Source organism: Malaclemys terrapin, chromosome 21, assembly GCF_027887155.1.
Source record: "Malaclemys terrapin pileata isolate rMalTer1 chromosome 21, rMalTer1.hap1, whole genome shotgun sequence".
Lineage (NCBI taxonomy): Eukaryota > Metazoa > Chordata > Testudines > Emydidae > Malaclemys > Malaclemys terrapin.
In genome coordinates, this window is record NC_071525.1 from 411,638 (window position 1) to 439,468 (window position 27,831).

The 27,831-nt window shown below is 54.3% G+C and overlaps 1 protein-coding gene across 8 annotated transcripts; it reads left to right on the forward strand.

Annotated features, from left to right (window-relative positions):
- Positions 1 to 234: 234 nt before the first annotated feature.
- On the forward strand, positions 235 to 26,761 carry CLK2 (CDC like kinase 2). Of its 8 annotated transcripts, XM_054010935.1 has the most exons (20): positions 238 to 412; positions 4,644 to 4,813; positions 5,177 to 5,414; positions 7,220 to 7,316; positions 7,668 to 7,734; positions 8,065 to 8,181; positions 8,428 to 8,594; positions 9,030 to 9,124; positions 9,574 to 9,703; positions 10,000 to 10,082; positions 10,371 to 10,450; positions 10,748 to 10,838; positions 20,280 to 20,357; positions 21,896 to 22,039; positions 22,203 to 22,326; positions 22,503 to 22,631; positions 22,950 to 23,109; positions 23,683 to 23,784; positions 24,009 to 24,126; positions 24,383 to 26,761. In XM_054010935.1, the coding sequence occupies exons 2-20, from the start codon at positions 4,644 to 4,646 to the stop codon at positions 24,527 to 24,529; spliced, it is 2,337 nt and encodes a 778-aa protein (XP_053866910.1). In that variant the 5' UTR covers positions 238 to 412; the 3' UTR covers positions 24,530 to 26,761. The 8 variants fall into 8 exon arrangements, with proteins under 8 accessions (XP_053866902.1, XP_053866903.1, XP_053866910.1 ...); XM_054010927.1 differs by lacking the exons at positions 20,280 to 20,357; positions 21,896 to 22,039; positions 22,203 to 22,326; ... (3 more) ...; positions 24,009 to 24,126; positions 24,383 to 26,761 and adding an exon at positions 11,276 to 11,562 and having other exon boundaries at positions 235 to 412; XM_054010928.1 differs by lacking the exons at positions 20,280 to 20,357; positions 21,896 to 22,039; positions 22,203 to 22,326; ... (3 more) ...; positions 24,009 to 24,126; positions 24,383 to 26,761 and adding an exon at positions 11,276 to 11,562 and having other exon boundaries at positions 235 to 412; positions 7,223 to 7,316.
- The last annotated feature ends 1,070 nt before the right edge of the window (positions 26,762 to 27,831 follow it).

Here is a 27,831-nt window from a genome sequence, read left to right on the forward strand (position 1 = left end):
GCTGCAGGGACACAGGGAAGTTGGGCTATAGGGGGCTGCAGGGAAGTGGGGGTGGGGCTCTAGAGGTGGGGGGGCTGCAGGGACACAGGGAAGTGGGGGTCTAGAGGTGGGGGGCTGGGGCGGGGCCACCTGTGTGACGTAATGCGGGCGGGGTGGGGTCGTCACTTAGGCCGTGCCACGTAGGGGCGGGGGCTCCGTGGCTGTGGCCGTGCGCGCGCGCCCCCGCGGACTCGGGAGCGCGCGCGGCCTGCTCGGGAGGCCCCAGAGCCAGAGGGAGCGGAGGCGGGCCCGGCGCGGGGCCTGGCGGGGAGCGGAGCCCGAGGAGCCGGAGCGGGACCCGGATCCCCGGGGGCCCACGGCCGCCAACACGGACTTCCTGTGGGACAAGCGCACCGGGCTGGCTGCGAGGAGGGTGCGGGCCGGGCCCGGGCTCGCCTGGGGGGGAGGGGCCGGGCGGGCTATTGGGGCGGGGCGGCTGGCCGTTTGGGGGGGGTCTGGCAGCTGAGGGGGTGTGGGAAGGACGGGGGGGTCTGGCAGTTTGTGGGGGGGGGTCTGGCAGCTGAGGGGGGTCTGGCAGCCTGGGGGTGGGGTCTGGCAGCTGAGGGGGTGTGGGATGGACGGGGGGGTCTGGCAGTTTGTGGGGGGGGGTCTGGCAGCCTGGGGGTGGGGTCTGGCAGTTGAGGGGGTGTGGGAAGGACAGGGGGGTCTGGCAGTTTGTGGGGGGGGGGTCTGGCAGCTGAGGGGGGTCTGGCAGCCTGGGGGTGGGGTCTGGCAGTTGAGGGGGTGTGGGAAGGACGGGGGGGTCTGGCAGTTTGTGGGGGTGGGGGGGGTCTGGCAGCCTGGGGGGGGGGGTCTGGCAGCTGAGGGGGGTCTGGCAGCTCTGCAAGGAGATTCGGGTGGTTGTCTCTAGCAGGCATTGCTGTTGATGTCTTGCTGTCCCCAGACAGGAGCAGGCGGTGGGGCCACATTTCTCCTTCTCCGGTGCCAGGGCTGAAAATATTGGGATCCCAGGGCTGGTGCTTCCTATGGTCTGTCTCTAGGAGCAGCCCACCTTGTCCGAGTGGCATGCACACACCCAGCAACTTTACCTCCCTGCTGGCTGCTCAGTGTTCATATGATCTGGGTCAGTCTGCAGCCTGATCCAGAGCGAAGGGCTTCCAGGGCCAGGTGGAGCACTGAGCAGAGCTCACTGCTGGCTGGGAGCAGGGCTAAGGGGTGGGATCAGAGCACAGGTCTGGGAGCTAGGATTGTGAGGCTCTAATTCTAGCTCTCGTTTTGTGCCCATGGCAATCTCCTTCCCCCGTGCCTCAGTTGGTCTGTCTGTAGATGGGAATCATGACATTTTCCTGTCTGCTGGGGTGTCTGGATTAATTCAGTTGTGTTTGAAAAGCCCCGTATAAATGCTCACAGTGGTGGCTTTGATCGCTGAAGGGACCACGATCAGCAGCAGCTGGTTGCTGTTTCCATTTCAGTCTCTCTGCTGGTTTTTATAACTGCACAGTGAGTGGGAATGTGACGTGCTAGCTCAAAATCGGTATCAGTTCCTGAGAGCAGCACCTTGCTTACTGGCACCCGCTTTACAGCTTCTGTCGGCTGCTGCCATTTTCCCAGGAAGCCCCACTGCTCCACAGTGACCATGCTGTGGTTTGTGAGCCAGCAGTAATGCTGGTCTTGCATTGGGTTTCCTGTAATGAGCATCACTTGACATCTGAATAGCTGCCAGGATGAAACTCAGAAATACTGATTTTTAATTAAAGACGAGAAATGTGTCTCCTGTCCTGGCTTCAGAGCCTGAAGTGTTTGCAGTCCAAGCTACCCAGCAGGGCGGGAGCTGTGGGTTGCCCAGGGAGGCCTGGCTTTGCCCTCCATATCTTAGCTTACTTACTCATAAGGAGGCAACTCCACCACCTTTGACCAGAAGCCATTTTATGTCTCTGTGCACATGCTTTCAATATCAGTGAAGTTGCAAGTACAAGAAATGAGCCAGGTGTACCAATGAATCTTGGGATGAATAAGTTATGTGAGTGAGCAGTAGTGGGGTGATGGGAGCTCTAATTTCACATGCTGACAGAGGAGACCAGGCAGCAGCAATTAATTACTAGTTAATATTTCAGAGCCAGAGTTATCTAGAGGTGGTAGCAAGAGTGTGGGGGGGCATGGGGCATGGCTGTCTTCCTGGCTCTGGGAAGGAGTGCAGTCTGGTGGCAAGAGCAGAGGGGACTGAGAATTTGGAACTCCTGGGTTCTGCCTCTCAGTTGCTGTACAATCCACTTAAGGCATTTCATCCCTCCTGCTCCAGTTCCCCTGTCTGTGAAATGGAGATGATTATTGCCTGCATTTGGGGGGTGGGGGACATGCAAGATTGAGTTAGCAAATATTTGTGAGGTACTTTGAGAGCCAGTGAGCAAAGAAGGCATCAGAGAAGTGCCCAGTGTTAGCATTTTAATTGGTCTACCCTGGGAATGTGTCTGCGTGCCCAAAGGGGCATGTGATCGCCTGCTGTACAAGTCCTAGGGGGCCTGTTCACAAGACCTGCTTGCTGCTGTATTGCACGCCAATATCCCGAGACGGTTCCCCTTGGCACTTGCCTGCTTCCACTAGGCATTTGGGCCAGATGCCAGCAGCACCCAGAGCTCTCATTCGCCTGCCGCCTTCCTCTCCCAGGTGGCTTTGCTTTTCTGGGTCTTGGAAGGGGCGGGGCTCCAGAGTATGTTGGCTGTTGAAGGACTGATTGGGAGTGGAAAGTACAGATGCTGCCACTAGAATAGCAGTGGCCAAAGGGGATGTGGAGTAGTACAGACCCTTCTGCTGGGAAAAGGCACTCTGCTAAGGAGAGAGCAGCATGGATCCTGCCATCAGAGAGTCTGTGTACCAGGCTAGGGCTCTATGCTGCAACACAGAGGTCCTTTGATACACTTGGATAGTCATCTTCCCCCCCACCCCACCCCCCGCCTAGTTCAGAGACATGGGTGAGCAGACCAGGCATCCTCGCCTTTCCTTGTGTGGAAAGTTTCCTTCTACTGTTGAGTTCAGCTGATAGAATCAAGTTCCCTTGATGAGAGCAAAGTGCTTGTCCATGTTGGTATGGAGCTGGCTCGTCCTGGCCCTGCTCCTCTGAGGACATGACTGACCTTGCCCTGGGTGCCCAGAACTTCACACCCGGTGCCCAGAACCAAAAAACCGTTGTGATTCCCAGACTTGCTTGTATTCTTCAACTCTCCAGCCTGCAGCACCCAGACCCCTCGCTGACATGTCCCTGGGGCTTTGTCCCTTCCAGAGAACAATGAGGGGCTTAGTGAGTTCCTGTAACTTTTGCAACCTATCCCTGTGCAGGCAGAATTTGAGAGAACTCCCTCCAGCTGCACCATGAAGCTCACCCTGAGCTGCCTTCACTCAGAGAGGCTCTGACTAGAGATAGTAGGAGAGGCTGGGGGTGTTTTTGATGAACTCTCCATTGATGTAGAATTGAGACCAGAGGCTTAACTTCCTGTGGCTGCCGATGCCATGTGCTGGATAAATGGGGGGTGTAGGTCCCAAATGGAAACTGTTGGAATCTGAGAGGGAGAAGCCTTTACATCGTGGGTATTTCTGAATTCTGCTGGACAAAAACAATGTCCTCTTCCCTGTATGGCATTTAATTGAGCCCTGCTGTCTGCATCCGTTTCTGGGGGGACAGTGAGATGGAAGGGAAATGTAAATGAGGAAACAAACAGACCAAAGTGAAAACAGATCTAGGGGGATGTTCATGTCCCATATAGAGTTGAAGATTCTGAACCCTCTCCATCCTCGCTCCCCCACACCCTGCACTGGGCCTAGTTCATCTCTGCCCTTGACCCGCTGCAGTAACACCCTGCAGTCTGCCTCTCCCATGTAGCATGCTCAGAACACTGCTGACAGTTTTGCCTTCCCCTCTCACTGCTCCATCAGTGTCACACCCAACTGAGTCTGCACTGGCTTCTCTTCAGAGCTCTCTCTATTGCTGCCCTTGTCCCCTCTGCCCAGTCCTGCTCTGCAGTCTCCCATAATCATGTGAAGTGGTGTCCCCGCGTGCGCACACGGCACGCTCCGCCCCTCAGAGCTGGTCAGAAAAACAATATTTCAGTACAAAATGGGTTGCGGTGCGAATTGAGATGTTTTCAGAGACCAGCTAGCTTCTTTCCTGTCTCTCTCCTGGGGCCCTGCAATGCATTCTGATCACACTCTGTGGTGTCATACTTACCCAGGAGCTCTTTAGGGCAGAGAGCTCTCTGGCGACTAAGTCTGAAGTTGGAGTCTTCATCCCAATTCAGTGTGTGGTCCAACAGCCCTTAGCACAGTCCAGACGTAGCCCCAGTCAGCAGGGCTTGTACGCGGGTTCGCAGCAGCTGGGGTTGCTGTCTTTGGGATGGATGGGTCTCTGGGAGATGTCCTGGGGTAGCAGCTAGCCTGGTGAAATGGCAGCTCCTGTACTGCTGACTGAGATGGGCCTTCCTGGGGGGTCTGTCACCTCTTCCAAAGGGGCATGTGGGGAGGTTGGTTTCTGACCCATTGCTCTTTTGGACAATTCCTCATTCTTGCTGCTTCATGTGGGGTCGGTTCCACTCAGGCTTTCTCTGCTGTCAGACACCTTGGAGGTCACCTGCTGGTTCTGCCCTCTCCTCTAGATGCCTCACTCCAGAAGGTACCGCTCGTCGGAGCGCAGCAGCCGAGGCAGCTATCACGAGCGCTACAGAAGCCGCAAGCACAAGAGGCGGCGGACGCGGTCCCGGTCAAGCAGCAGTGAGCGTGACCGGCGGCACCGGCGGGAAGACAGTTACCACGTTCGCTCCAGGAGGTGGGTGCCGGGGGCAGGCTGGGACCTGGCTGCACCCCGTAACTGCACTGAAGGCAGCTGCAGTCAGCTCAGTTTCTGCCAGCCAAATGGCCTGGCAAGTTTGGTGCCCCAGTTTGGAGGAAAGACTGACCGGCTGCCCCCTGCCAGTCGCTCGGGGGGGGGAAGTGCACTGATGCCAGCAGGTAGAGGATGGTGTCTGGAGGACTATTGCCAATGGGGCTGCGGGGAGAGCTGCTTTAGTCCTTCCTGGGGGAGCATGTGAGCAGTCACTAAAGCCTGAACTCAGGGAAGCCCCAAACCCTTCATCTGCTCAGACAGAGCTGGGGCCAATCATGTTCCAATTACTCTTCTTCCCCACCCCAGCTATGACGACCACTCTTCGGACAGGAGAGCCTATGACAGGCGCTACTGTGACAGCTACAGGCGGAATGACTACAGCCGTGAACGAGGGGAAGCCTACTACGAAACTGAGTACCGCCACTCTTATGAGTACCGGCGCTCCCGGGACCATGACGGCAGCTACCGGAGCTGCAAAAGCAGCCGGCGTAATAAACACAGGCGGAGACGGCGCCGCAGCCGGTCCTTTAGCCGCTCCTCATCGGTGAGTACCCTGTAACTCCAGATCTTTCCCTGTAACCTTTCTCTCCCAGGTTGCGCGCTTGGTAAGTAGGATACTCACTTACTTTCTTACACAGTCTCAGACTCAGCTTGTGAAATGCATAGAAAAACCTAGCGCAGGCAGCTGCTCCCATCCGCCGTCCTGATGCGCCAGTGCAGCGGCTGCCCTGACCCTGATGAGCCCAGACAGCTTTCAGGCACCTCTTGGGTTACCCACCCTCCAGTAGGAGAAGCCAGGAGAGGAACTGTGCGCCCCATGGGGCCCAGTGCAACCCATGTGGGTCTGGGCAGCCCCCACCTCTTGTTTCCCCAGGCGGTGATGCTGTGACTGTCGTTCCCATCTCCTGTCCCCCAGTAGGGTGCTGTTGTTGTGGTTGTGTGTGTTGTTTGTATCACAGTACTGCTTAGGAGCTGCAACCAAGCAGCAGGGTCTCTGCTGGGCAGCATGGAAGTGATAAGATGGTCCCTGCCTCCGAGAGCTCAGTATCACTGTGACTGAAGGACTGGCCCCTGCAGCCCCAGTGCCTGGTATCCCCACTGGAGTGGTGCTGTGGCAGGAGGCCTGTCCCTGGGGTGCTCAGCTCTTGTGTCTGAGCAGTAGAGCCATCCCTTGGCTTCTGTTGGGTGGGCCATGGCTATTTAAGATGTGCAGGGGGCTCTGGCAAAACAGTTTGGCATGTGGACCAATCAGTTCAGATGGAGGCAGCAGGCTCTTTCCAGCGTAGGGTCCCCAGCCTTCTTCCTCTTGCCTACGCTGCTGCTTGCCTTCCATTTTCTTTAGGCCCAAGATACTCTGTCTCCACTTGGTGTCCTGGCCGCATGTTCAGGGCTGTTCCAGGACTAGGATGGGAGTCCTGGGCTGGAGATGGGGCCCCCAGGCTGCTGGCTCTTTGCTCCCAAGTGTGGGGTTACTTTAGCTGAAGAAGAACTGAAAACAGGAACTCTCTCTTCTCTGGTGCAAGTCTCTCATCTGACCTCATCCCAGGCTGTGCCCATTCCACTTTGTGCTCCTTTTCTCTGGGGGGTTAGTCCCTCCAGGACCAGTTTTGTTAGGGGAGGGCAGATGAAGAGGTCTCTGATCTGCCTCTGGGGTTGTTGCTCACAAGGTCTGTCTGGTTCTGGATGCAGCGTTGTGCTTTGTAAACCTCTTAGTTCTTCCTTCTGTGTTGGGGTGGGGAAGACTATTGTGGAGGGCTGTTGGAAAAGGGTGGGGATGTCTGTGCAGGGGCAGCTTGGCCCTTTGCTTGTGACGGATTTCCCAGCACGCAGTCTGCCGCTGCCTTTCCTTGGTGGCTGATGTGAGCCCTTCCCTGTGGTCACCGAACACTTGGCTGGCGACCGTGTGCTCTCTTGGCATTGACCCAGGACCTGAACATCAGCACTGCTCCTCTCCAAAGCCCCAGAGGAGTGAGAGCAGCTGGCCCCTCCCTCTCACTACCCCATCCCCTCCGCTCGCCCCTGTTCTGGTCTTCGCTCTTGCACTGGTTCGGGTGGGGCTGTTTGTAGGTTTTTTCTTTTTTTTTTTTTTCTTTTTTTTGCTACAAAGAAAAGCAAACTGTTTTTTTCTTTTCTGAGCTAGTGTGTTGTATCTTGACATGTTCCCTTGCAATATCCCTATCGTTATATATTCCTCTGTGCCGTATGAATTGGCTGGGAATCTCCTCCTGCAACCCCTCCTCAAACAACCATGTGAATTTCCAAACCAACCAATGCGTGACGCTGGCTGCTGCGCTGGTTTGAAAATCTGATTGGCTGGTGAATGATGAATTCCCTGTCTGCCTGGGCCAGCAGCGGAGTCGACAGAGCAGCAGAAGGGCCAAGAGTGTGGAGGACGACGACGAGGGGCATCTGATCTATCGCGTCGGCGACTGGCTACAAGAAAGATGTACAGCCGAATCGTAACATAATTTAGCTCTCTAGTTAAGCTCCCATCGCAGTCGCAGATCTGTCTTATCTTTCTGTTCTGTTTTATTTTCATTGTTTTTAAAGAGAAACCCCCTTCCCTCCCTCCTCCCCTTTCGTTAAAGATATTAATTTTCTATTTTGCATTGTTACCAAAATAGCAGGGAACTAGGGCAGTTGCCTTGTGCAGCCGGTGTCAGCATTCTGCTGCACTGGTGTCTCAAGCTGTGTGCAGGCTAGGTGTTGCAATGCATTCTCCTCTGCCTCGTGTATGCGCTGCACCCAGGTCCTGCTCACTCCCTCATGTTGCCTTCTCTCTCTCTCTCCCTCTCAGATGAGATTATTAGCACCTTAGGGGAAGGCACGTTTGGCAGAGTGGTGCAGTGTGTGGATCACCGGAGGTAAGCGTGCTGACTGGGCTCACGCAATGGGCGGGCAACCAGCTGAATGTGTGTGTAAAGGCTGGAGCTTTTGCGGGGAGATGAGCCCTCTCCCTCCTGGATTCCAGTTCAAATCCAGTGTGGATCAGTAGGCACCCAGTGCTGATCCCATATGGTGTGGGATACGATGGTGGGTCTTGTGATTGTTTGTAGTGGAATAAACCCACCATCTCAGCCTGCACTGTCCAGCCAACCAAAATCTCTGCTGGATCTGGCTAGTCCATGACACCCCTTCCCCAGGGCGTGGGCTCAGCTCCACCGTGACCTTGCTTTTTTCCTGCCTCTCCCCAGAGGGGGCGCACGCGTCGCCCTAAAAATCATAAAAAACGTGGAGAAATATAAAGAGGCTGCTCGGCTGGAGATTAACGTGCTGGAGAAAATCAATGAGAAGGATCCAGAGAATAAGAAGTGAGTGTCTTGCTGTGGTGGGGCCAGGGAGGCAGTGTCATCCTAGCCCCTATGCCCTCCAGCTGCTAGGGAGCTGCCTGGCAGCCCATGGCAGGGTGTGGGGACGCAGTGCCACACTGGGGTCCCGAGTCCATTGTTCAAAGTATTGTAGGGTTGGGGTCAGCCTCGGCTGCGCTGTGCCCCGCCGGGGGTGGGGAATGGCCGGGGAGGACTAGGATGATCTCTAACAGAAGTGTCTCCTCTCAGCCTGTGTGTGCAGATGTTTGACTGGTTTGATTACCACGGCCACATGTGCATCTCCTTTGAACTGCTGGGGCTCAGCACCTTTGACTTTCTGAAGGACAACAACTACCTGCCCTACCCGATCCACCAAGTGCGGCATATGGCTTACCAGGTGTGCCAGGCTGTGAAATGTGAGTGGCAGCCGCTCCCCTCCCTGACAGGATGGGGCGGGAGGATCTTTGGGCCCCACCTGTGCCAGCTCTGCATCGGATAGGCCCAGGGCACCCCATCACTAGAAGGGGCTCCCTTCTGCAGATTCCAAGGCCAAGACCTTCCTGCCCACCAGGAGAAGGAAAATGGGGCATTTGGGTGAACTCACCCTCCTTTACCTGTCTCTGCAAGAGCAGTAATCACGTGGGATGGGAACAGAGAGGTGCCACGGATCTGGGTACCCTCTCTTCCTGTGTCCCACAGCTCTGTGTGTGGAGTCCATCAGCTCCAGTTCCCCGCACCCTGGGCTGGAGCAGTGTCTGACAATGTAAACCACATTCACTGACCACTGCAAACTAGTGTCGGTGTCAGCTGGGTTTAATGGAATCTGACTCTGATCATGTTTTCCTCCCCAGTTCTGCATGACAATAAACTCACTCACACGGACCTCAAACCCGAGAACATCCTCTTTGTGAACTCGGATTATGAACTCACCTATAATCTGGAAAAGGTAAAGGGGCTGCCCTCACCTTAAGTGCCTCCTGTGAGGTGTTCTGGCCTCCTCTGGCCCTACAATCAGATAGGAAGGGGTGGGGGGGCACCCGTTTTCCTGGTGGGAGCACTAGCGAATTGTGCTATAGGGAACGATTCTGCAGTGTCTTTCTCCTGCCCCTGTGGGGGTGGTTGGGATGGGACTGATAGGGTTCCTGTGTCTGTTCAGGGCCCAGTCATCACAGGAGTTGCCTGCATCTTCTGTAAACAGACAGCAGTGGCCCCAGGGTGCTCCGAGAGCTGGTGAGAGCAGCCTTGGCACTTGGGGGGGGGGGGGGGGGAGGAGTGGAAGGACAAGTGATGCTCCTCCAAAGCGCACCATTTCTGCGGTGCCCTGCTGTGCAAGGGGCTGAGGCTGCCTGGTGAAAGTCCTGTGTAACTGGTCCCTTCTCTCTCCCTCTCTCCAAGAAGCGAGATGAGCGGAGCGTGAAGAGCACGGCCATCAGAGTGGTTGATTTTGGCAGTGCAACGTTTGATCATGAGCATCACAGCACCATTGTCTCCACCAGGCACTACCGAGCCCCAGAGGTCCTACTGGGTATGTACCACTGGCTCTGCATGCTGGGCTGCAGGACGCTGGCCCCTACGTTCCCAGGGATCACACTGAGTAGGCACCATGGGCTCTGCTCGCTGAGCTATGGGCTGTTTGCCTCCCTGCCATGCCATGTTTCTGCAAGTGCCAGCAGATGCACAGCTCAGAGCACTGGCTTCAGTACAGGCTGTGAGCTCGCTGAGTGTCAGTTGAGGCAAAAGTTTCCTTTGGCAGCAGCTTATAGAAAAGGAGGTTTGCAGATCATGCTCTTTCTCTCTGGTAATAACCCCTCTGCTTCTTAGAACTCGGCTGGACCCAGCCCTGTGACGTGTGGAGCATCGGCTGCATTGTCTTCGAGTATTATGTGGGCTTCACCCTGTTCCAGGTGAGACTCGCGTCCTTGCTCCACAAGCTGATGGAGTCAAACCTGGCACTCTCCCACTATTGTGTTGGGACATCCACGCCTGGGAGTGGGTTCTCCCTATCATTGGTGTCCTCTGGTGCTGCAGTCAGTGGTGTGCTGGGCATTGGCTGGCAGCCAGGAACCACACTCATGCTGTGGCTGCAGTAAGAGGCTGAGACATTCTAGCACCAGTGCGCTGGAGAATCTCAGGGATCTGAGTCTGCTTCATGCCATCCCTTTATGAGCTGGGCCAATCTGTGTCTCTTCCAGACTCATGACAACCGGGAGCATCTGGCCATGATGGAGAGGATCCTGGGTCCGATTCCTTCCCGGATGATCCGAAAGACCAGGTGAGAGGCTGGCGGAATGCTGCAGGACCTGCCATTTGCTCTCCTTGCCTCATTTCCCTGTGGTAGTTCCTGCTGATGTGGGACTCGGGCTCAGGGGTTCCTTACTGAATCGGCTCTCTGTTTACAGTGCTGTTCTGGAGTAGAGCGGCCGAGCATGCCTGTGACCCCCGCCCCATATTGTCTGGGTGACTGAGTCTCTATGGAGGCAGGGGGTCTCCACTCCAGCTCCTTGCTGTTATGGCCCCATTGCTCAGTCCCTTCTGTGGTAACTTACTGTGTCACCTCTTACTGTGGCAGGAAGCAGAAATATTTCTACCATGGTCGCTTGGATTGGGACGAGAACACCTCTGCAGGCCGCTATGTCCGGGAGAACTGCAAACCACTGCGGGTAAGGCTCCCAGCTGGGGCACCCCTCCCTTCCCATGGGAACTCTTAATGCCTGCCCCAGCTCCTGAGAATTTGGACTCTGTGTAGCCAGCAGGGCTGTGAACGTGGCCTGCTGGGAGCCACTGAAAGGCTCTGTCCACATGGCTGAGTTAGAGATTAAGACTGGAAATGGAAAAGGCAGTGATGGGAGCTTAGTCAGAAGACTGGGAAGGGGGGTTGGGAGCTGAGAAGTCCTGGGGGAGGTGCCCGCAAAGGAGAAATGAGAACTGGACAACACATGCTCATTAGAATTCTCCACAACTTTGGGGCCTTCTAGGTCCCAAGCCCTAACTGGGCTCTTTGCCCCGGAAGCGTGTTGGGAGCTCCCAGTTGTGCTGCAGTGAGAGTGGCAGGCCATGCTGTGTCTTTCCCCCTGACTTCTCCCCCTCATCTTCCCAGAGATACCTGACCTCTGAGGCTGAGGACCACCACCATCTCTTCGACCTCATCGAGAGCATGCTGGAGTATGAGCCGTCAAAGCGCATCACTCTGGCCGAGGCCCTCAAACACCCATTCTTCGACATGCTGAAAACAGAGCCAAGCACAAAAGTGTGGGACTCTAGCCGAGACATCAGCCGGTGACGCTGCTGGTGCCCAGTCTGTCCTCAGATTATAGCCCCCGTGGAGGCCTATGTGATTTCTATGTGGACACTTGGTGCTTTTTTTATACAAAAAAAAAAAAAACCCCAAACAAAACCCCCTGAATCCTTTTGTTACTATGTAAAACTGTTAATATGTGAGATATTGTAAATACCCGAATCTATATCTGCCTTTGAGCTCCATGGACCCAAGCCCCTGCTGCTGCCATTACTCCTAGGGGAGGGGGCCTCTTACGGTCCATGCTGTGAATACCTCTGTTCATGTGTTGCATTGACTCCTGTTCTCTCCTCCTGCCCTCCCCAGGGCTCCTGGCTGTCTGTAGTTCATCCAATCTTTGTAAGTTATGAAGCTGGTGGGGTTGCATGGGAATTATTTTTTGGATCAATGTCATAGCCCATCCCCGCACCAGAGTTTTATATGAATTTTGTACAGTCTTTGTGAAAATAAATATGAAGTCAATTAAACTTCCTGGCCTTCCTCCCCGTCTGCGTCCAGACTAGTGGGGGCCCATCTTGGCATTTTCCGGTGCCCTGGGATTGAGGTACTGCTTCCCCTTCCCAGAAGATGGGGTATGTGGTGCATGTGACATTAGCCTCAATAAGAACTTTAACCCCCAGATCTTTGCTAATTCCCTGGAAATGGAGGTTCAGCTTCTGTCTTGTATTGGGTAGTAAATGTTCTGTTGGGAACCACCAACAGAACAAGAAAAGATGTTGTGCATCAGCTGCCCTCTGCTTCTGCAGAGGATGGAAGGGAGTCATTTGTCCCAGCAAGAAGATACTTGAGGAGACAGGATCCCTGTATTGGTTTCTGCTCTGCTCGACCCACCTCCAGCTGTAAAACTCATTCCAATCTTGAATGCTTGTCTGGTGCCCAAAAACGCACCTGCCAAGGGTTGCTCTAGGTGTGAGGGTTGCAGCTGGATCTGAGCTATAAGCCCCGATGCCTCAATCCTGTTCCAGAGGTACTGCAGTGTGACTCTGATTCGATTAGAGGGTGGAGACTGGGCTGGGGACAGGGACAGCTCTGCAGTTTTGCAGCCAGAACTCCTTCCTGAGGGTGAGCCATTCCAAGCAGTGGGGCCATCTCCACTTCAGCAGGGCTCCTGGTCCAGCCTGGCTTGTTGGCTGCAAGAGGATTGGAGAGGTCAGTTGCTGTTCCAGGGGACAGCAGAGCATGTGCTGGTTCCTCTTTGGAAAAGCCGCATCATTTCAGGATTAGTGTTTAGTGGTTGGAAGGTGCTAAATATGAAATGCAGCCAGCTCTGGTGTGGGTTTGGCAGCCAGTTCCTTCTAAGACAAAAAAACAAATTTAAGCCCAGATTGCTGTGACAAATCCAGATTTTTAAAGTGTCCCAGACTCATTAATGTCTGCACTGAGTGAGCCTGAGTGTTTGAGATCTCGCCAGAGTGTGTCACTCGCCCACAGGATGTATTGGTACTGACTGTATTAGTGATGGCTGTCAGGAAAACTGTCTAGGTGCACTGTAGCTATCCCTTTGCAGGCAGCCATCCCAACAAGAGCTTTCCTTACCCAAACTCACAGCCTAGCCACCTGTTCTGCTGCTGAGCTGTTCTCTCTGTTCCTCTCTGCTCTTTTACCAGCTGCACAGCAGGAGTTGTCATCTGAACTGGGCTATCTCCCACTGGAGCCTGCGGGGAAGTCACAAACATAGTGGAATCTTCATGTTCGTTCTTGGTTAAATGCTTGGCAGGGAGTCTCATGGGGGGCTGGGGGGGAGAGACAGAACAGATGCATGAGGAGTCCTCACGTAGGGTGCTTTGCTAATGCACCATCTGGCTACGACAGACTGTGCCCTAGCCTAGCAGCCTGTCATCACTCAGAAGGATAAAGGAAAAGCTCAGCTTCACCTGGAGTTAGTGAGAGTTGAGACTTGGGTGAGGGATGGGGTGACATTGAGTCATCTTCGTGTCCTGATTCCAATTTAAGGAGCTTGGGCTGGGAGCATTAATCTGCCTCCAACAGTGCTGCTCAACCAGCAGCTTATCACATTGCAGTGACACAGTGAGCATCCAGAATTGAGCACAGGAAAGCCTGACACCACGGTGCCGGCTGTCAGTGTCCAGCTGAGGGCAAGCAGTACCTGGATCTGAGTGAGTAACATGTCCCCTGTACCCAGCTTAGGTCCGGGAGAGAATCCCCATTTCCAGCCTGACCATCTGCCCTCAGCCTCCTGGGTAGCAACACCACTAACTCCCTTTGCAGCTTGAGAAAGACCAGAGTTCTGCCCTGGACATTATGCACTGAGCTACCGAGCCCTGTGCTATCAATCTGGCAACCTGGAGATTGGGTGGGGAGTGGCTGCATTTGGGCCAAACATTCCTTATAGCTCCTCTCTCTTGCTCTCCAAGAGGATGGATAATAATCTGTGGCCACGAGGCAGGTGCAACTGCTGCCCAGGTACTGAATTCCTGGGCCTGTGTCTGGTTCGGCATGCATGCCCTTTGTGCCCCATACGGCTGGCTCCCAGGATGCTGAGCAATCCCCTTGGCATATCAGGGCAGTCTAGTCACTCCACTTGCTGCTGTGTGTGTCCAGATGATGTCTGAATGGGAAATGTTAGTGGGTCCCTTGTGTCCTGTAGCCTGACTTGAGCTGGCCAGGAGGTTCAAAGCCACTGGAATTTGCCTGTCTGTCTCTGTCATGCCAGGCATTCCTCCCAGGACAGCTTGGAACTGGGACATCCCTACAAATAGCACCTCCCCATGCCCTACATGGATTCATAGATTCCCCAAGGCCAGAAGGAACCAATGTGATCATCTAGTCTAACCTGTATAACACAGGCCGGAGAAATGCACTCTAATTGCTAGAGCAGATATTTAAAAAAAACATGCAATCTTGATTTAAAAATTCAGTGATGGAGAATCTATCGTGACTCTTGGTAAATTGTTCCAATGGTTAATTACCCTCAAACATTTATGCCTCATTTCCAGTCTGAATTTGTCTAGCTTCTACTTCCAGCCATTGGATCGTGTTAGACCTTTCTCAGCAAGACTGAAGAACCCATTATCAAATATTTGTTCCCCCTGTAGATACAGACTGTAATCAAGTTGCCCCTTAACTTTCTCTTTTTTAGGCTAAATAGAATGAGCTCTTTAAGTCTATCACTGTCATGTTTTCTAATCCTTATTCTTATGGTTCTTCTCTGAGCCCTCTCCTATTTATCAACATCCTTCTTGAATCGTGGGCACCAGAACTGAACACAGTATTCCATCAGCAGTTGCACCAGTGCCAAAGAGAGGTAAAATAACCTCTCTTCCTACGCGAGAGGCCTCTGTTTATGTATCCCAGTCTTGCATTAGGTCTTTTGGCCATGGTGTCACATTAGGCTTTCAACTTCAACTAATTATCCCCCAGAACCTCCATGTTTTTTCAGAGTCACTGCTTAGAGTTCTCCATCCTGTAAGTATAGCCTAAGTTTTTTACTAGACGTATACATTTACATTTAGCCGTATTAAAACGCAAGCAATCCAGATGGCTCTGAATCAGTGTCCTGTCCTCTTCATTATTTACCGTGCCCCCAATTTTTGTGTCATGTGAAAACTCTGATGATTTTGTGTTTTCTTTCAGGTCATTGATAAAAATGTTAAATAATATAGGCCCAAGAACGAATCTCTGCAGGACCCCACTGTAAATTCATTCGCTTGATGATGATTCCTCATTTACAATTACATTTTGAGACCTATCAGGTTTTTTAAGCCATTTAATGTGTGCCATGTAAATTTTATATCATTCTAGTTCAGGGGTCGGCAACCTTTCAGAAGTGGTGTGCCAAGTCTTCATTTATTCACTCTAATTTAAGGTTTCGCGTGCCAGTAATACATTTTAATGTTTTTAGAAGGTCTCTTGCTGTAAGTCTATAATATATAACTAAACTATTGTTGTATCTAAAGTAAATAAGATTTTAAAAATGTTTAAGAAGCTTCACTTAAAATTAAATTAAAATGCAGAGCCCCCCGGACCGGTGGCCAGGACCCGGGTAGTGTGAGTGCCACTGAAAATAAGCTCGTGTGCTGCCTTACTCAGTAAGAAACTTACCCAGTACTCCAAGACTTATTGAAAATCAGCATTAATGGTCTAGTGAGCTCCTCAGCCAGCTCTTTTAAAACTCTTGGATGCAAGTTACTTTTAAATCAGCAGATCCAGATATCTAACTCTAGAAGCTTCTGCTTAAAATCCTCCAGACATACTATTGCAACAGAAAGTATGTTATCACCATATGATGAGACTATCATCTGGTTTTCCGCCAAACACAGAACAGAAATATTTATTGAACATTTCTGCCTTTTCTGCATTATTATTCATACTTCCATTTCAGTCTAATAATGGATCAATACCATTGTCAGGATTCATTTTGTTACTTATATATTTTGTTAAAAATCCTTATTATCCTTAACTCTGCTGGCCATACATTTCTCCTTGTGTCCCTTTGTTTCCCTTATCCATTTTCTACAATACCATACTTCTGATTTATATTAATTACTATCAATTTTGCCTTTCTTCCATTTGTTTTATATATACACACATACTTATACCTGCCTTCACTTTCCCTGTAAACCAGGCTGTTTTTTTACCCAGCACTGCCTTCTTCCTCAATTGTTGGATTGTGGCTTTTGGGGCATCTATTACATGTTGTTCTTAAATGATTCCCAATTATCATTCACATTTTCTGACTACATTCTCTCTTCCAGCTGACTTGGCTCGAAATTGTTTTCAGCTTTGTGAAATCTGCCCTTTTAAAGCACAAAGCATATATATTACAGGTGAGGACTTTATTTTGCTTGCACAGTATAAATGTGACCAAGTCATGATCACTTGTACCTAAGCTATCGTTAATTAATTAGTTCCTCTATTTGTTAGGACACGGTCTAATAAAGAATTCCTCCGTGTTGACTGCAACACTTTTTGAGATAGGAAATTATTGATAATATTTAGAAATTTCAAGCTTGTTTTAATACTGCCAGCATGAGATCTCCAGCATCTTTCACTCAAATTGAAGACCCCCATGATCAGTTGTTGTTTTTTTTCTACACATCCTAGGTAGGTGCATAAGGAGATGGCCATCCTGTTCTCTGGAATTTGGTGATCTGTGGATAATACCCAATTTTGTGCTTTATCTGTTAGGACACTGAGCCATAAACATTCAAGATAATTTTCTTCTGAGTTATCAGTGAATCAGAAACAGGCAGTGCGGTTTTTGGCATAGAGTGCCATTCTCTCTCTCCTTTTGCCCACTTGATCCTTCCTAAATAGGTTACAACCATTTATTTTAACATTCCAGTCATGCAAATGCAAATCATAAATGACCATTTTCAATTATTTAATTTGTTACCCAGGCTTCTAGCATTGATGTATACATCCACCTCTCCCCAGAAAAGGTGGACCAATGTTCGACAAAACTAAAATCCTCCACTCCATGCTACTTACCTAGCCTGCAATTCACTTCCAGAATCTGCTTTCTGTTTTCCTTTGCTGGTGAGATAGGAACAATCTCAGAGAAAATTGCTTGGATGTTCTTCTTCCTTTTCAGCACGGATGGCCTGTTCCACTATCTGAGGTCTGTCTCTGCACCTTGCACAGCACTGACTGCTGCTGTCCTTACTGCCTTTGCTCCAGCCTCTCTGCTCACCTCTCCTCTCCAACTCGCACCTATGGAATCTGTGGTGAAGTCTGCTTTCAGGGCCCCAGTGAAACAGCTGCAGTGCTGCATCTCTGCTGTCTTTCCCGAGGACAAGGACTGCCAAGCATTAGGAGGCTGCATAAAGGGTCCAGCAGAACAGAACCAGAGGACCCAGCGCAAGAAGTAAGAGCAACTGGCCACCTCACCATGCCCGGCTCAATGAGATGTTCTAGGCCCTGCTTGAATCTGATGGGGTCCCCCCACATATTGAGGGAACCCCTTTAATGACAGGCCTGTCTGTATAGTCATCTTCTGTGCACGATGTTCCTGGGTGACCACAGAGCATAGCCCAGACCCACAGAGGGCTACGTAGGATGGTCAGTCCATGAGAGAGTGCAGCTCTCTGCCCCAAAGTTCCTCCACCCCAGTGAAACCCATTAAACCAACCACCCTGTTCTGATTGGGAGAAGCAGCTTGCTGACACAGTTCTTTCCAACTCAGGAGCAAACGGGACGTGGTCTATGCTCAGAGAAAGGCTGAGCGTGCAGCCATCAGAACCCACATCAGAGAGAAGTACCAGCTTCCCAAGGTAAGGGGGAGCCAATTCAACAGGCCTGGGGAAGAGGAGACTTAGCTCCTCGGGGAAGCTTAGGATTAGTCTGATAACTTTGCCTATTGGGTTGCATCTATTGGTTAGGCCCTAGCCCCATATGCTGCTGGGCAGATCCTGCTCCCAGCTCTGGGGCTGTTCGCTTGCCCATGGGGTGCAGATAATTGCAAAATGCCCTATTTAATTTAGGAAGAGGAAAAACCTGTTTATATGGTAAGGCTGTGATGCTTCCTTAGGATCAAGTGACTTGTGATCCTGGATGGACAGTTGTGTTGGGGCAGGGCCCAGCTCATGGTAGCAGCTGGGTGGCTCCACGCATGACTCCTCACACTAACATCTTTCTCCTTTCCATTTCCTCTTCAGAACAAGGTGGATAAGAAGCAGCTGGAGGTCATTGGGGGGAAGGTGAAAATGCTGCAGGACCACGTGGCTGTGGTGAGGCCTCAGGGCACCCCTGAATCTGACTCCTGCATCTCTGGCCTCAGTGCTATGGATCTCAGCTCCCTGAAAAAAACAACAGAGAGCACAATGCAGTCCCTGCGGCTGCGCTGTCTTATCATGTGAACAAACCAGCAGCAGGGGCACAGTAGCCCAGTTTCTCTACTCAGTCCAGACTCTGCTGTGCTCCCTGCCTTGTGTCTGTAAGAATGGCTGTTCTCACCCTCTTGGGGTAACTAGAGGTTAGTGGAGTTCAGTTGGGAGTTGAGCTGCTTCTCTGATGCAACATCTGCTTCTGTTCCATGAACCATCTCTCCTTGGGGGTGTGGGAATCCATCCTCCAGTTTAACCACAGTATCTTTTTGGAATGAGAAGTGTGGAAGTGGGATCACCCTGGAAGTTGCAGGGTGACCTTTACTCTCTTATGCCTCATCTCCTGGTAAAGCCCTGAACCTCCCACTGCTTTGGCTTCCCTGAAAGGATTCACGAGCTTGTGCCAAGCATGGTGAATTATAAGATACAGCACTTTGTGTTTGGACACACTTGTGAGCAGGGATTCTTGGGGGGTATTCAGGTCACTTGCATCAGGGCCTGAACATTTTGTAGCCCCTTTGTAATTATGTAAGATTTTAGAGATTGCAGGCCCGGGAGTTGTGGTGGCTTTCACGATGGAAGGCAAATCACTAAGTCACCGTGATTAATGAATCAGAGTCCAATGCCCTGGTATGCTCACACAGAAGGGCCTGTGGGAACCACCCATCCTGTGACAGCCAGGAAAGGGCTAAAGGCCTAGGACCAGTCCTGCCCTCAGTCTGTCAGACACTGAGAGTTTATTCTGATGTAATGTTCCTTGCTCTCCCGCTGGTGTAAATTTCTCTGGACCAGGATTTGCCGCTCGTGCACTCTGAATTAAACACAATTGCATCCTCTTTGCAAGTCAAGCGTCGATTTCCTGGCTCCCTCTTAAAACTGTGACTCAGCCTGGCAAGCACCAAGGGGCCCGGCAGCCCTGGCCCAGGCGGGACCAAGCCCTTCACAGGCCCCCTCCTGTAACGGTGGGTCTGAGCTGGCCAGGCGCTGACTGGGCCTGCAGCTGCCCCCGCCCTGCTCAGCGCCGGCCGCGCTAGGGTGGGGGGCAGGCAGGCCTCGCTCACTCAAGGGGAAGGAAAACAAAATGGCACCTGCTGCCTGACCTCCCCTTCTGTTGGGTGTGTCACCCTGGAAACTACAGCTCCCAGCATGCCTTGCGGACAAGGCGGTGCCCATATGTCCCAGCAGGCCCAAGGACCCAGAGACTACGGCGCCCCGGAGACATTCCCGTCAGGCAGTGCGAGCTCAAGGGCTGGAGAAACTCCACATCCCAGCATGCAGCGCGGCTACTACTCATGCGCACACGCAGCCGCCGCGCGTGATTATGCCTCACGGCCCTCCGGTGCGGGGTTCCCGCCCCGCCACGTGAGCAGCGCTGATGACGTACGTGGCGCGGTAGCCAATAAGCGTCGGTCAGGCAGGGGAGCGGACGCAGCGGAGTCGGTCGCTGAGGCTGGGGTCGCGCGGCCGGAGCCCGCATGGCCCAGAACGGGGCGAACCCCTTCGGGGAGCCCGACAACCCCTTCCAGGTGCGCGGGGCGGGGACCCCCCCGGGCCGCCCCTGGTCTGTAGCGGGGGCGGAGCCGCCAGCTGGGGCGCGGCCCCCGGGCTTTCCTCTGGCTGCACTTCCTGTCCCAATCTACGTCACCGGGCAGCTGTGTCCGCCCTGGGCCGGGCGCGCCCTGCTCCGCAAACCGGCCTGGGGAGGGGCCGGCTCCCTGCGGCGCCCCGGCTGCCCGAGCAGGGGCTGGCCCCCCGGCCGGGCGCTCCGTGTTGGCTTGAGCAGTTCGGTCTGTCTCGCTTCCCCTTGGCTTGAGTAAACCTGAGCAGGGCCGGGGCGGGCTCTAGGTGCGAGACTGCCCTCCGCGCAGCGAGCGGCATGGTCTGGGGGCGACGTTGTCCGGAGTATGGGGAGTGGGGTGGCATCTGTGGGAGCTGGTTGGGTCGCTGCAGGGCCTGGGGGATAGCAGGTGAATGGGAGCACTGGTTGGTCACAGGGACTGCAAATGCATCCTCTGTTTCAGGATCCCGCTGTGATGCAGCACAAGCCCAGCACGGAGTATGCCACGCTGGATGTGTACAACCCCTTCGATAACAGGGGGGTAAGGAAGCTTCTGGGCTCCGAGGGCAGTGCATTGGGGAGGCGCCTGCACCGGCCACAGGGTTCTAGTCCTCTGCATTGGTCTGGCTGTCCGAGGAAATGCTCGCTTTCTCCTGGGTTACATCCCAGACACCAGTCTGTGGCCTGTCCCTCTCAGCTGGGGCTTGTTTGGCAACTGGCCAGCTCATGTGGGTTTCCTAGGGACAGGGGGCTCCCTGGGCTCTTGTTTTGGTAGGAGGATAGTGTTGGGTTTCTCACACTTACTGTGAGAGCTGAGTCTTCCTGCCCCCTACAGCCTCTCATGCTGGGCTGGCTCGCTGCATGTGCATGGAGAGGCATCTTGTGTGTGGGTTAACAGCTGATAGAGGGATGGCAGACCCAGTGCCAGCTCATGCCAAGGCCCCTAGCTCTCAAGTGAACACTGACCTGCACAGCTGGAAACCAGTCTGGCTCGCCTGTGTGTTAGTTTTGTTAAAATCTTAAGTTTACAAGAATGTGTTTTGTGTTTAGACTTTGTCATACTTGTAAATTGCTGCAGGTATTAATCTCACTTAGAACATCTGTACCCCATGTTATGAGGTGGTATTAAGTATTTGCATTCTCATCCTCTGTAATTGTGTAAGTCATCAAACAGGAAAGGAGCATTAATGAATGTAAAATGGTGGCTTCCTACAGAAGGTGTTAGGTCCTTTCCCTCCAAGAAGGCCCACTGAAACGTAAAAGAACAAATACTTTAATTGCATTCCACACATGAAGAGGAGACTTGCATGGGAACTCATCCCATCACCTTGAACTCTTGGGGGAAGCACATAAAAATCCCTAACAAGAAACTCTTTCATTATGCTGCTTGGACTTTGAGAGGGCAAGGAATCCCCAGCTACTTAGCCTGGGTTGACCCTAAAAAACACACTTCCTGCATATTACAGAAGCTTCTACCACCTCTTGGAACCTAAGACCCTAACTCATTTGGGGGTGTGTTTACCTGCTTTAACCTTGTAAATAACTCTCATTTCTATTTTTAACTAATAAGTCTTTAGTTAATTATAGGACTGGCTACAAGTGTCTTTAGCGTGAGATCTGAAGTACAGTTGAGCTGGGATAAGTGACTGGTCCTTCGGGGCTGGGAGTAACCTGAATATTGTTGTGATTTTTGGTGTAAGGGACCATCTGTCAAAGGCAGGCTTGCCTAGGGGCAAGATAGAGGGAGCAGAGTGCTCAAAGGGACTGTCTGTGACTCCATGGTCAGGCTGTTACAGTGCCTGAGGAGTTAACACTTGGGTGGTGAAATCTAAGTGTAGAACTGACACCCAGTTTGGGGTTTGTGCCCTGCTTCTTAACAATCTGCCATGAGGTTGGTGCTCATGCGCCACTCCAGGAAGCCTGACACCAACTCTGGGCATTTGAATGTCAGCAGCTCCCACCCTACACACTCCGGGCCTGTACCGTCTCTTCCCCTGCTCCCTGCCTGTTGCCTCCTAGATATAAGCAGAAGACTGTGAGCAGTGTCCATGTCTAATTATTCTTTTATGTCTCCAATAGCCACCCCCTCCCTACCAGCCCCAGCCAGGGGCTCAGCCGACTCCACCAGTCACCAAAGTGCCCCAGCCGCCGGCCTCTGCCATGCAGCCCCCCAAGAAGCCAAGCCCCCCAGAGTCCAAAAACTACGGCTCCTATGGAACTCAGGTGATTGGTGCAGGGCAGGGAAGCCAGCATGCTGGCAGTAGGGTTGGTTGACTCCTGTGCTCTCAGTTGGGGCTGGTGGAATTGAGTCAGTTTGGAGAGGGGTTGGGAGCAGCTGGTTTCTGGGGCCTGTGAGCTGAGTTGTCCCCTCTTCTCTCTCTGTTAGGAGTCGACAGCAGCAGCCGCCGCAGCTGAGCTGCTGAAGCGGCAGGAGGAGCTGAACCGGAAGGCGGAGGAGCTGGACAGGCGGGAGCGGGAGCTGCAGAACGCAGCTTTGGGCAATGCTGCAAGTAAGTGCTAGAGCCACTCCCAGGATGGGGTAAGGTCAGCAGCCCAGACTCCCTGGTCCAGTGCAGCTGGGAAATGACCCACCCAGGCAAGGGGAACGTAGCCGTAGCCTTCCCCTCCCCCTGGAAGCTGCTGTGTGGTCCCACTCTGGCCTCATGCTTTCTGTTTTGCTTGACAGTCAGACAAAACAATTGGCCTCCGCTGCCCTCCTTCTGCCCCACGAAGCCCTGCTTCTACCAGGACATCCCCGTGGAGATCCCCACGGAGTTCCAGAAAACAGTCTCCTCCATGTACTACCTCTGGATGGGTGAGCATCTGGATAAGGGCACCAGGGTGCAGATCCCCAAGTATGCGGGGGCAGAGGAGGAGGTTTGGAGGGGGGTGAATATCCCTGTATGTTGTTGGGGGAGGCACAGACTTTGCAATGTTCAGCAGGACAGGGCCTGGGACTGAATACCCTGCATATGGGAGAGGTGCACTCCCACACCCCCTCAAGAGCAGCAGGAATCCTGACTCCCAGTGCTGGGACCAAAGGGGGTGGATCTTGCTGTTGTGGGCGGGGGTGACACATGGAGGGTTAGGGCTCTGCTGCCCCAGGGGTTTCCTAACCTGCTGTTTCTCTTAGCCAGCACCGTGACTCTCTTCCTGAACTTCTTGGCCTCCCTGGCCTGGTTCTGCGTGGATCCCACAGCTGGTTCGGGCTTTGGCCTCTCTATCCTCTGGGTTCTCCTCTTCACACCCTGCTCCTTCCTGTGTTGGTACAGGCCAATGTACAAAGCCTTCCGGTGCGTCCCTGCTGGGAGTTCTGGGGCTGGCAAATCAATAGAGCCTCTGATTCTTGGGCAGCTCCATTCGTTTACCAGGGTACCACAGAGGTCCTGTAGCTGCAGTGGGTCTGCCTGGCTGTCAGCATTGGTGACACCAGATCTTCCGTGGCTTCTGGGCTGTAGACCCTGCAGCTAAACTCCTATGGGAGAAAGGGATAATGATCTGAGTTTACCAGATCTCCATGCTCCCCTAGTAGCACTGGTCCCTGCCCTGGAGGGGGTGACTCAAGTGGCCCTGTATCATGTCTGCCTTGGGGAATTAGGGAGGAGCCTTCCCGCCCGAGGAGCCTTCCCGCCCTCCCCCCCCCCCCCCCCCGCCCAATCCCCCCAGCAAGTCAAGTGCCCAAGTTGTGGGTGACTGAATTGTGTGCTTCCTGGGGGGTAAAGCAACAGGCCTGGCTGTGCCTCCTGGGCCTGGCTGTTGCTTCTCAGGCCTGGCCCTGCTGGAGGGGGGAGGGGAGGGAGATTCTCCCTTGGTAGCAGGGGTGCTCTAACCCAGCCCCTCTCTCTCTCTCTCTCTCCCCCTCTCAGGAGCGACAGCTCGTTCAACTTCTTTCTGTTCTTTTTCATCTTCTTCGTCCAGGACATTCTGTATGTGCTGCAGGCCATCGGCATCCCAGGCTCGGGATTCAGGTAGAGGCCGGGGCCGGGCCCTTGGGGTTGCCCGATGCTAGGCTCAGGGGACAGGCTCTCCTTTCTCTGGCCTGGCCCTGTGTTGCTTATGCAGAGGCCCAGCTGTGCCGGCTGGCCCGTCCCAGCAGGAGTGGGTGTTGGGCAAGGTTGCTGGGTGCTCCTGTCGTGATGGGGAGGAGGCTGGGAGTCTGTGCATGTGGGCAGCCCTCTCTCTCTCATTGCAGTGGCTGGATAGCAAGTCTAACGGTGCTGAGGAAAAACCAGGCTGCTGCTGTGATCATGATCCTGGTGGCCGTGTTCTTCACGGTGGTGGCCGTGCTGGGGATCATCATGCTGAAGAGGGTGAGTACCGAGTGGGGCCTCGGCCAGTGCTTTCCTGTCCCTGCAGTGCAGAGAGCTGGCTTCGAGCACATGCTGGAGCCCTCTGGGCTCTGCAGGGCCCTGCTGAGCCTGCCCTGGTTCTGGGGTATCGCACTCTAGCTAGGGTGCCCCTTCTCCTCCGCTGTGTGGCCTGCTCAGAGTGCGTAGTAGTGCTGGGGTCCCAGTTTGGGTGCTGGGCCAAAGTACAGCACCCCTTAACCCTGGGCTTCTCTTCTAGATCCACTCCTTGTACCGCCGGACGGGTGCCAGCTTCCAGAAGGCACAGGAGGAGTTTGCCGCAGGCGTCTTCTCAAACCAGGCGGTGCGCACGGCAGCCGCCAATGCCGCGACGGGGGCAGCGAGCAGTGCCTTCCGGGCGCAGTAGGGGCAGGCCACGCCCCGGCCCCATCACTCTCACAGGGGCTATTTTTAAAGAAAAGGAAACCAAGTTGCACTTTCATTGGGTCCCTTTGTGTCTGCCTCGGCCAATCAGAGGCTGCCTCATCCCAGCTTGGAAGCACGGATGCCCAAATACTCTGCTGGTCTAACCACCTCCCTCACGGATGGGGGCTGCTCGTGTTTGTGCCACCCCTGTGGACAGAGGCTGTGGGGGAAGATGGGGTTTCCCTTGCGCTCAGGAAGGGGCTCTTTCCCATTTCCGTTCCTTCAGTGTCCAACACCAGCTGCTTGGGTGGGGTGGGAATTGTGCATGTTGCATTTCTTGGCCACAGCTGCACTGTTGGCCTGAGATCCCCAGACCCCTCCCAACCCATGGAATTGCTTCCTGCTTAACCCAGAGAGCCTGCTTCTCCTGTGCTGAGGGAGCTGACTTGTGACCTAACCTCCGCCTCCCCTCTGTCCATTCAGGGGGTAAGGCCATGAGGGTGGAGCTGGCTCTGGGCCAGGCAGAGGCGGAGGTCTCTCACTGTCCTGCCTTTGAAGTGGGACCTCATCTGTCAAGGATGCTCTTCCTCCCGTGGCTCCAGCTGCTGTACCCTCCCCAGGGGGTGGCTTGCTTGCTGGCTGGCTGTTGGCCCAGTGTGAGAGTGAGGTGAGAATAGGGAGCAGCTTTGGGGCTGCCACATAGCATGTGCTGTGAAGGGTAACTATGGTCCCAAGGAAATAACCTGGGCCGATGTCCCCTGCCCTGCAGCTGCCCACTCAGTGCTGTGGCTACAGCCTTTGGCCAGCACTTCCCTTGGGGCCCTATGGTGAATTCCTTCCTTGCATGATTAACCGGCGAGAGGCCTGAGCTGCTGCTCCGGATGCTGGGACTCCTTGTGCCTCTGAGCCGCCTGCCCAGTAGTACCAGGGGGCTGAGCCAAGCCAGGGATCTAGGTTTACTCTGACCCTGGGGAAGTGGCAGAGCGGGCACCATAGCCCTGGCTTCCCTGTCCCCACTTGTGGGGGAGACACTAGGGACCTTGCGTACCCTGGCTGGGCTGATGTAGCAGCAGTGTTCTTCAGTGCCCCTGGAGGAGATCCTGCACCTAGCTTTCCCCCGGGGATCCCCACATCTCTGCTCCATAGTGCCCAGTGCCCTACTCTACTGGCTCTGTTCTCTCGCGGCACCTGCGTAGTGCCTCCTACCTCCCTTCCTCCTCTTTCCTTCCCCCCCACCCCCGTATGCTGCAGGGGTCAGCTGGCTGGTAGCATTGGATCACAGGCTGCCCCGAGGAAGCCGAACAATGGAGAGGGAGGTGGGGGCAGAGCCCACAGCATGTTGGCTTGTGGCTGGGGCAGGCACAGCTCTCCATTCCCACCCTGGGAGCTGGATTTTGTTGGCTTGAAACAGCTCTAATGTTCTGGCTGCTCCCTAGTGCCGTCTCTCCAGGCTCCGCTGCTACCTAAAAGCCACTTAACTGCTGTAGTGGTGGCCACCTCCCTCCCATCCTGCCAGGGTGCTGGGGCAGCAAGCAAGGTTGTCCCTGGCTCCAGGGTGGAGGCATTGGCCCCTTTCCCTCAAGGGGAGGGGGTGAGTCCAGGACTGAAGGGGTGGCCCCTTTCCCTAGGGTGGGGGCTGGGTGCGGAATAGGTTGCACTGTTGGTTTGAATTCTTGCCTTGTCTGGGGCTGGCCATTGTGGCAGAAGCAATGAACTTAATCTGCAGCCAGGCAGACTTAGGGAAATAGGGTTAGTGTCTAATCAAACGGGAAGGGTGGTTGAGGTTGGGGAATCCCTATCACTGGAGTTTTTTAAGAACAGGTTGGACAAACGCCTGTCGTGGGATCTAGGTTCACGTGACCCTGCCTCAGGGGAGGGGAGAGATGGAGGGGACTTGCCCTCGAATGATGCCTTCCAGCACTACACTGGTGATTCCCTGCGGTGCAGCAGCCTGCCCTCAGCACTCCCTGGAGTTGTAACTCAGCCGCTGGCAGCTGGAGGAAGGGCAGGGATCTGTTTCCTTTTGCCTCCCTTCTGTCTCTGGAGGGGTGGGTGCCTAGGGCCCTGTGCTGTCAGGGGGTGCACGAGGCAGAGGGCGACTGCTGGCATGGAGACTTTCCACACTACAGGTCACAATTCACCTGCCCCAGAGCTGGGGTGGATTTTTTTTTCCTGTGCCAAATGCAAAGTCAGCTTTGATTTTATTTAAGATAATAAAGTTTAACTCCTTGTTCTCCTGGGCTGTGTTTTGGCTGCATGTCCATCGTCCTCTCCTGGGAGCAGGGCATCGGCTAGCTGGGGAGTCACCTGAGAGTATCCCCTGGGAAGGGGGTGGGGGGAGGGGGTGGAACCTAGAGGCAGGGTGTGACGGTGTGAGGCGTGCTCTGGAAGCCCCATCCTGGACTCACTTTGGGAGGAGGGTGCACGGGGAAGGGGGACCCTATCTCCCTCTGCTGCACTTTTCCTTGGGGGAAGGCCTATCCTATGTTGCCCTCGCTGGGGGAGAGCACCTGCAGGCTCGGGGGCAGTGCGTTGGCTGGACAGACTTCCTGGCTGTTGTGTGCCCCTGGTGCCCCTAAATGCTGGGTGTATTGCTCGGCGGGGTAGGAGCTGGGCTGCAATTGTGGTAGGAAAGCATTTCCATTAGGCCGGGAGGCCCAGGGGAGCTGCTGGGGTTATGGCTGCAAGAGGGGGAGGGAGGGTTTAATGGCAAAAGCAGCAGATGCTCTCACAGCTCCTTCCTTTTCCTGTCGAGCCAGCCCCCATCAGCCTGAAATTCACTCCCCAGCCCTAGCATCTGTCTCCCTCTCCCCGAGAGCCCAGCTGCAGCGGTTCTTCCACCTGCCGGGGCAGCTCCAGTTGTGGGGGGGAGGGGGCAAGCTGAGTCAGCGTGGGCCCAGACTGGGTGGAGGAGAGGAGTGGGCACATCTGGTGCGGGTCCCCCTCCCAGCCCGGGGGTAGGTACTGGGCACATCTGGTGCGGGTCCCCCTCCCAGCCCGGGGGTAGGTACTGGGCACAGCTGGAGCGGGGCCCCCCTCCCAGCCTGGCGGCGCTCTCATTGGCCAGGGCAGCCCGATGCTCACATGGTTGCTCCCTGGCCTGAGCTGGGCCCCAGCCGGGTCATGTGGCTCACATCTGGGCGCCGCTGGCGCTCCCGGCCCCGCCCTCCCCGAGACTACAACTCCCAAGGTGCAGCGCGAAGGGGCGTGTCCCCTCGCCCCGCCCTTCCCCGCAGCATCAGCACCAGGCTGAGCATCCCGGAGAGATGCAAGTCGGAGGCAGCGCCGGAGCTGCCCTGCGGC

Coding starts and splice junctions, on each gene's coding strand:
- CLK2 (XM_054010935.1), top strand. CDS start 4,644: ATGCCTCACTCCAGAAGGTACCGCTCGTCGGAGCGCAGCAGCCGAGGC. Junction 8,182..8,427: donor AAGGATCCAGAGAATAAGAA/GTGAGTGTCTTG, acceptor GTCTCCTCTCAG/CCTGTGTGTGCAGATGTTTG. Junction 10,839..20,279: donor AGAACTGCAAACCACTGCGG/GTAAGGCTCCCA, acceptor CCTCTGTTTCAG/GATCCCGCTGTGATGCAGCA.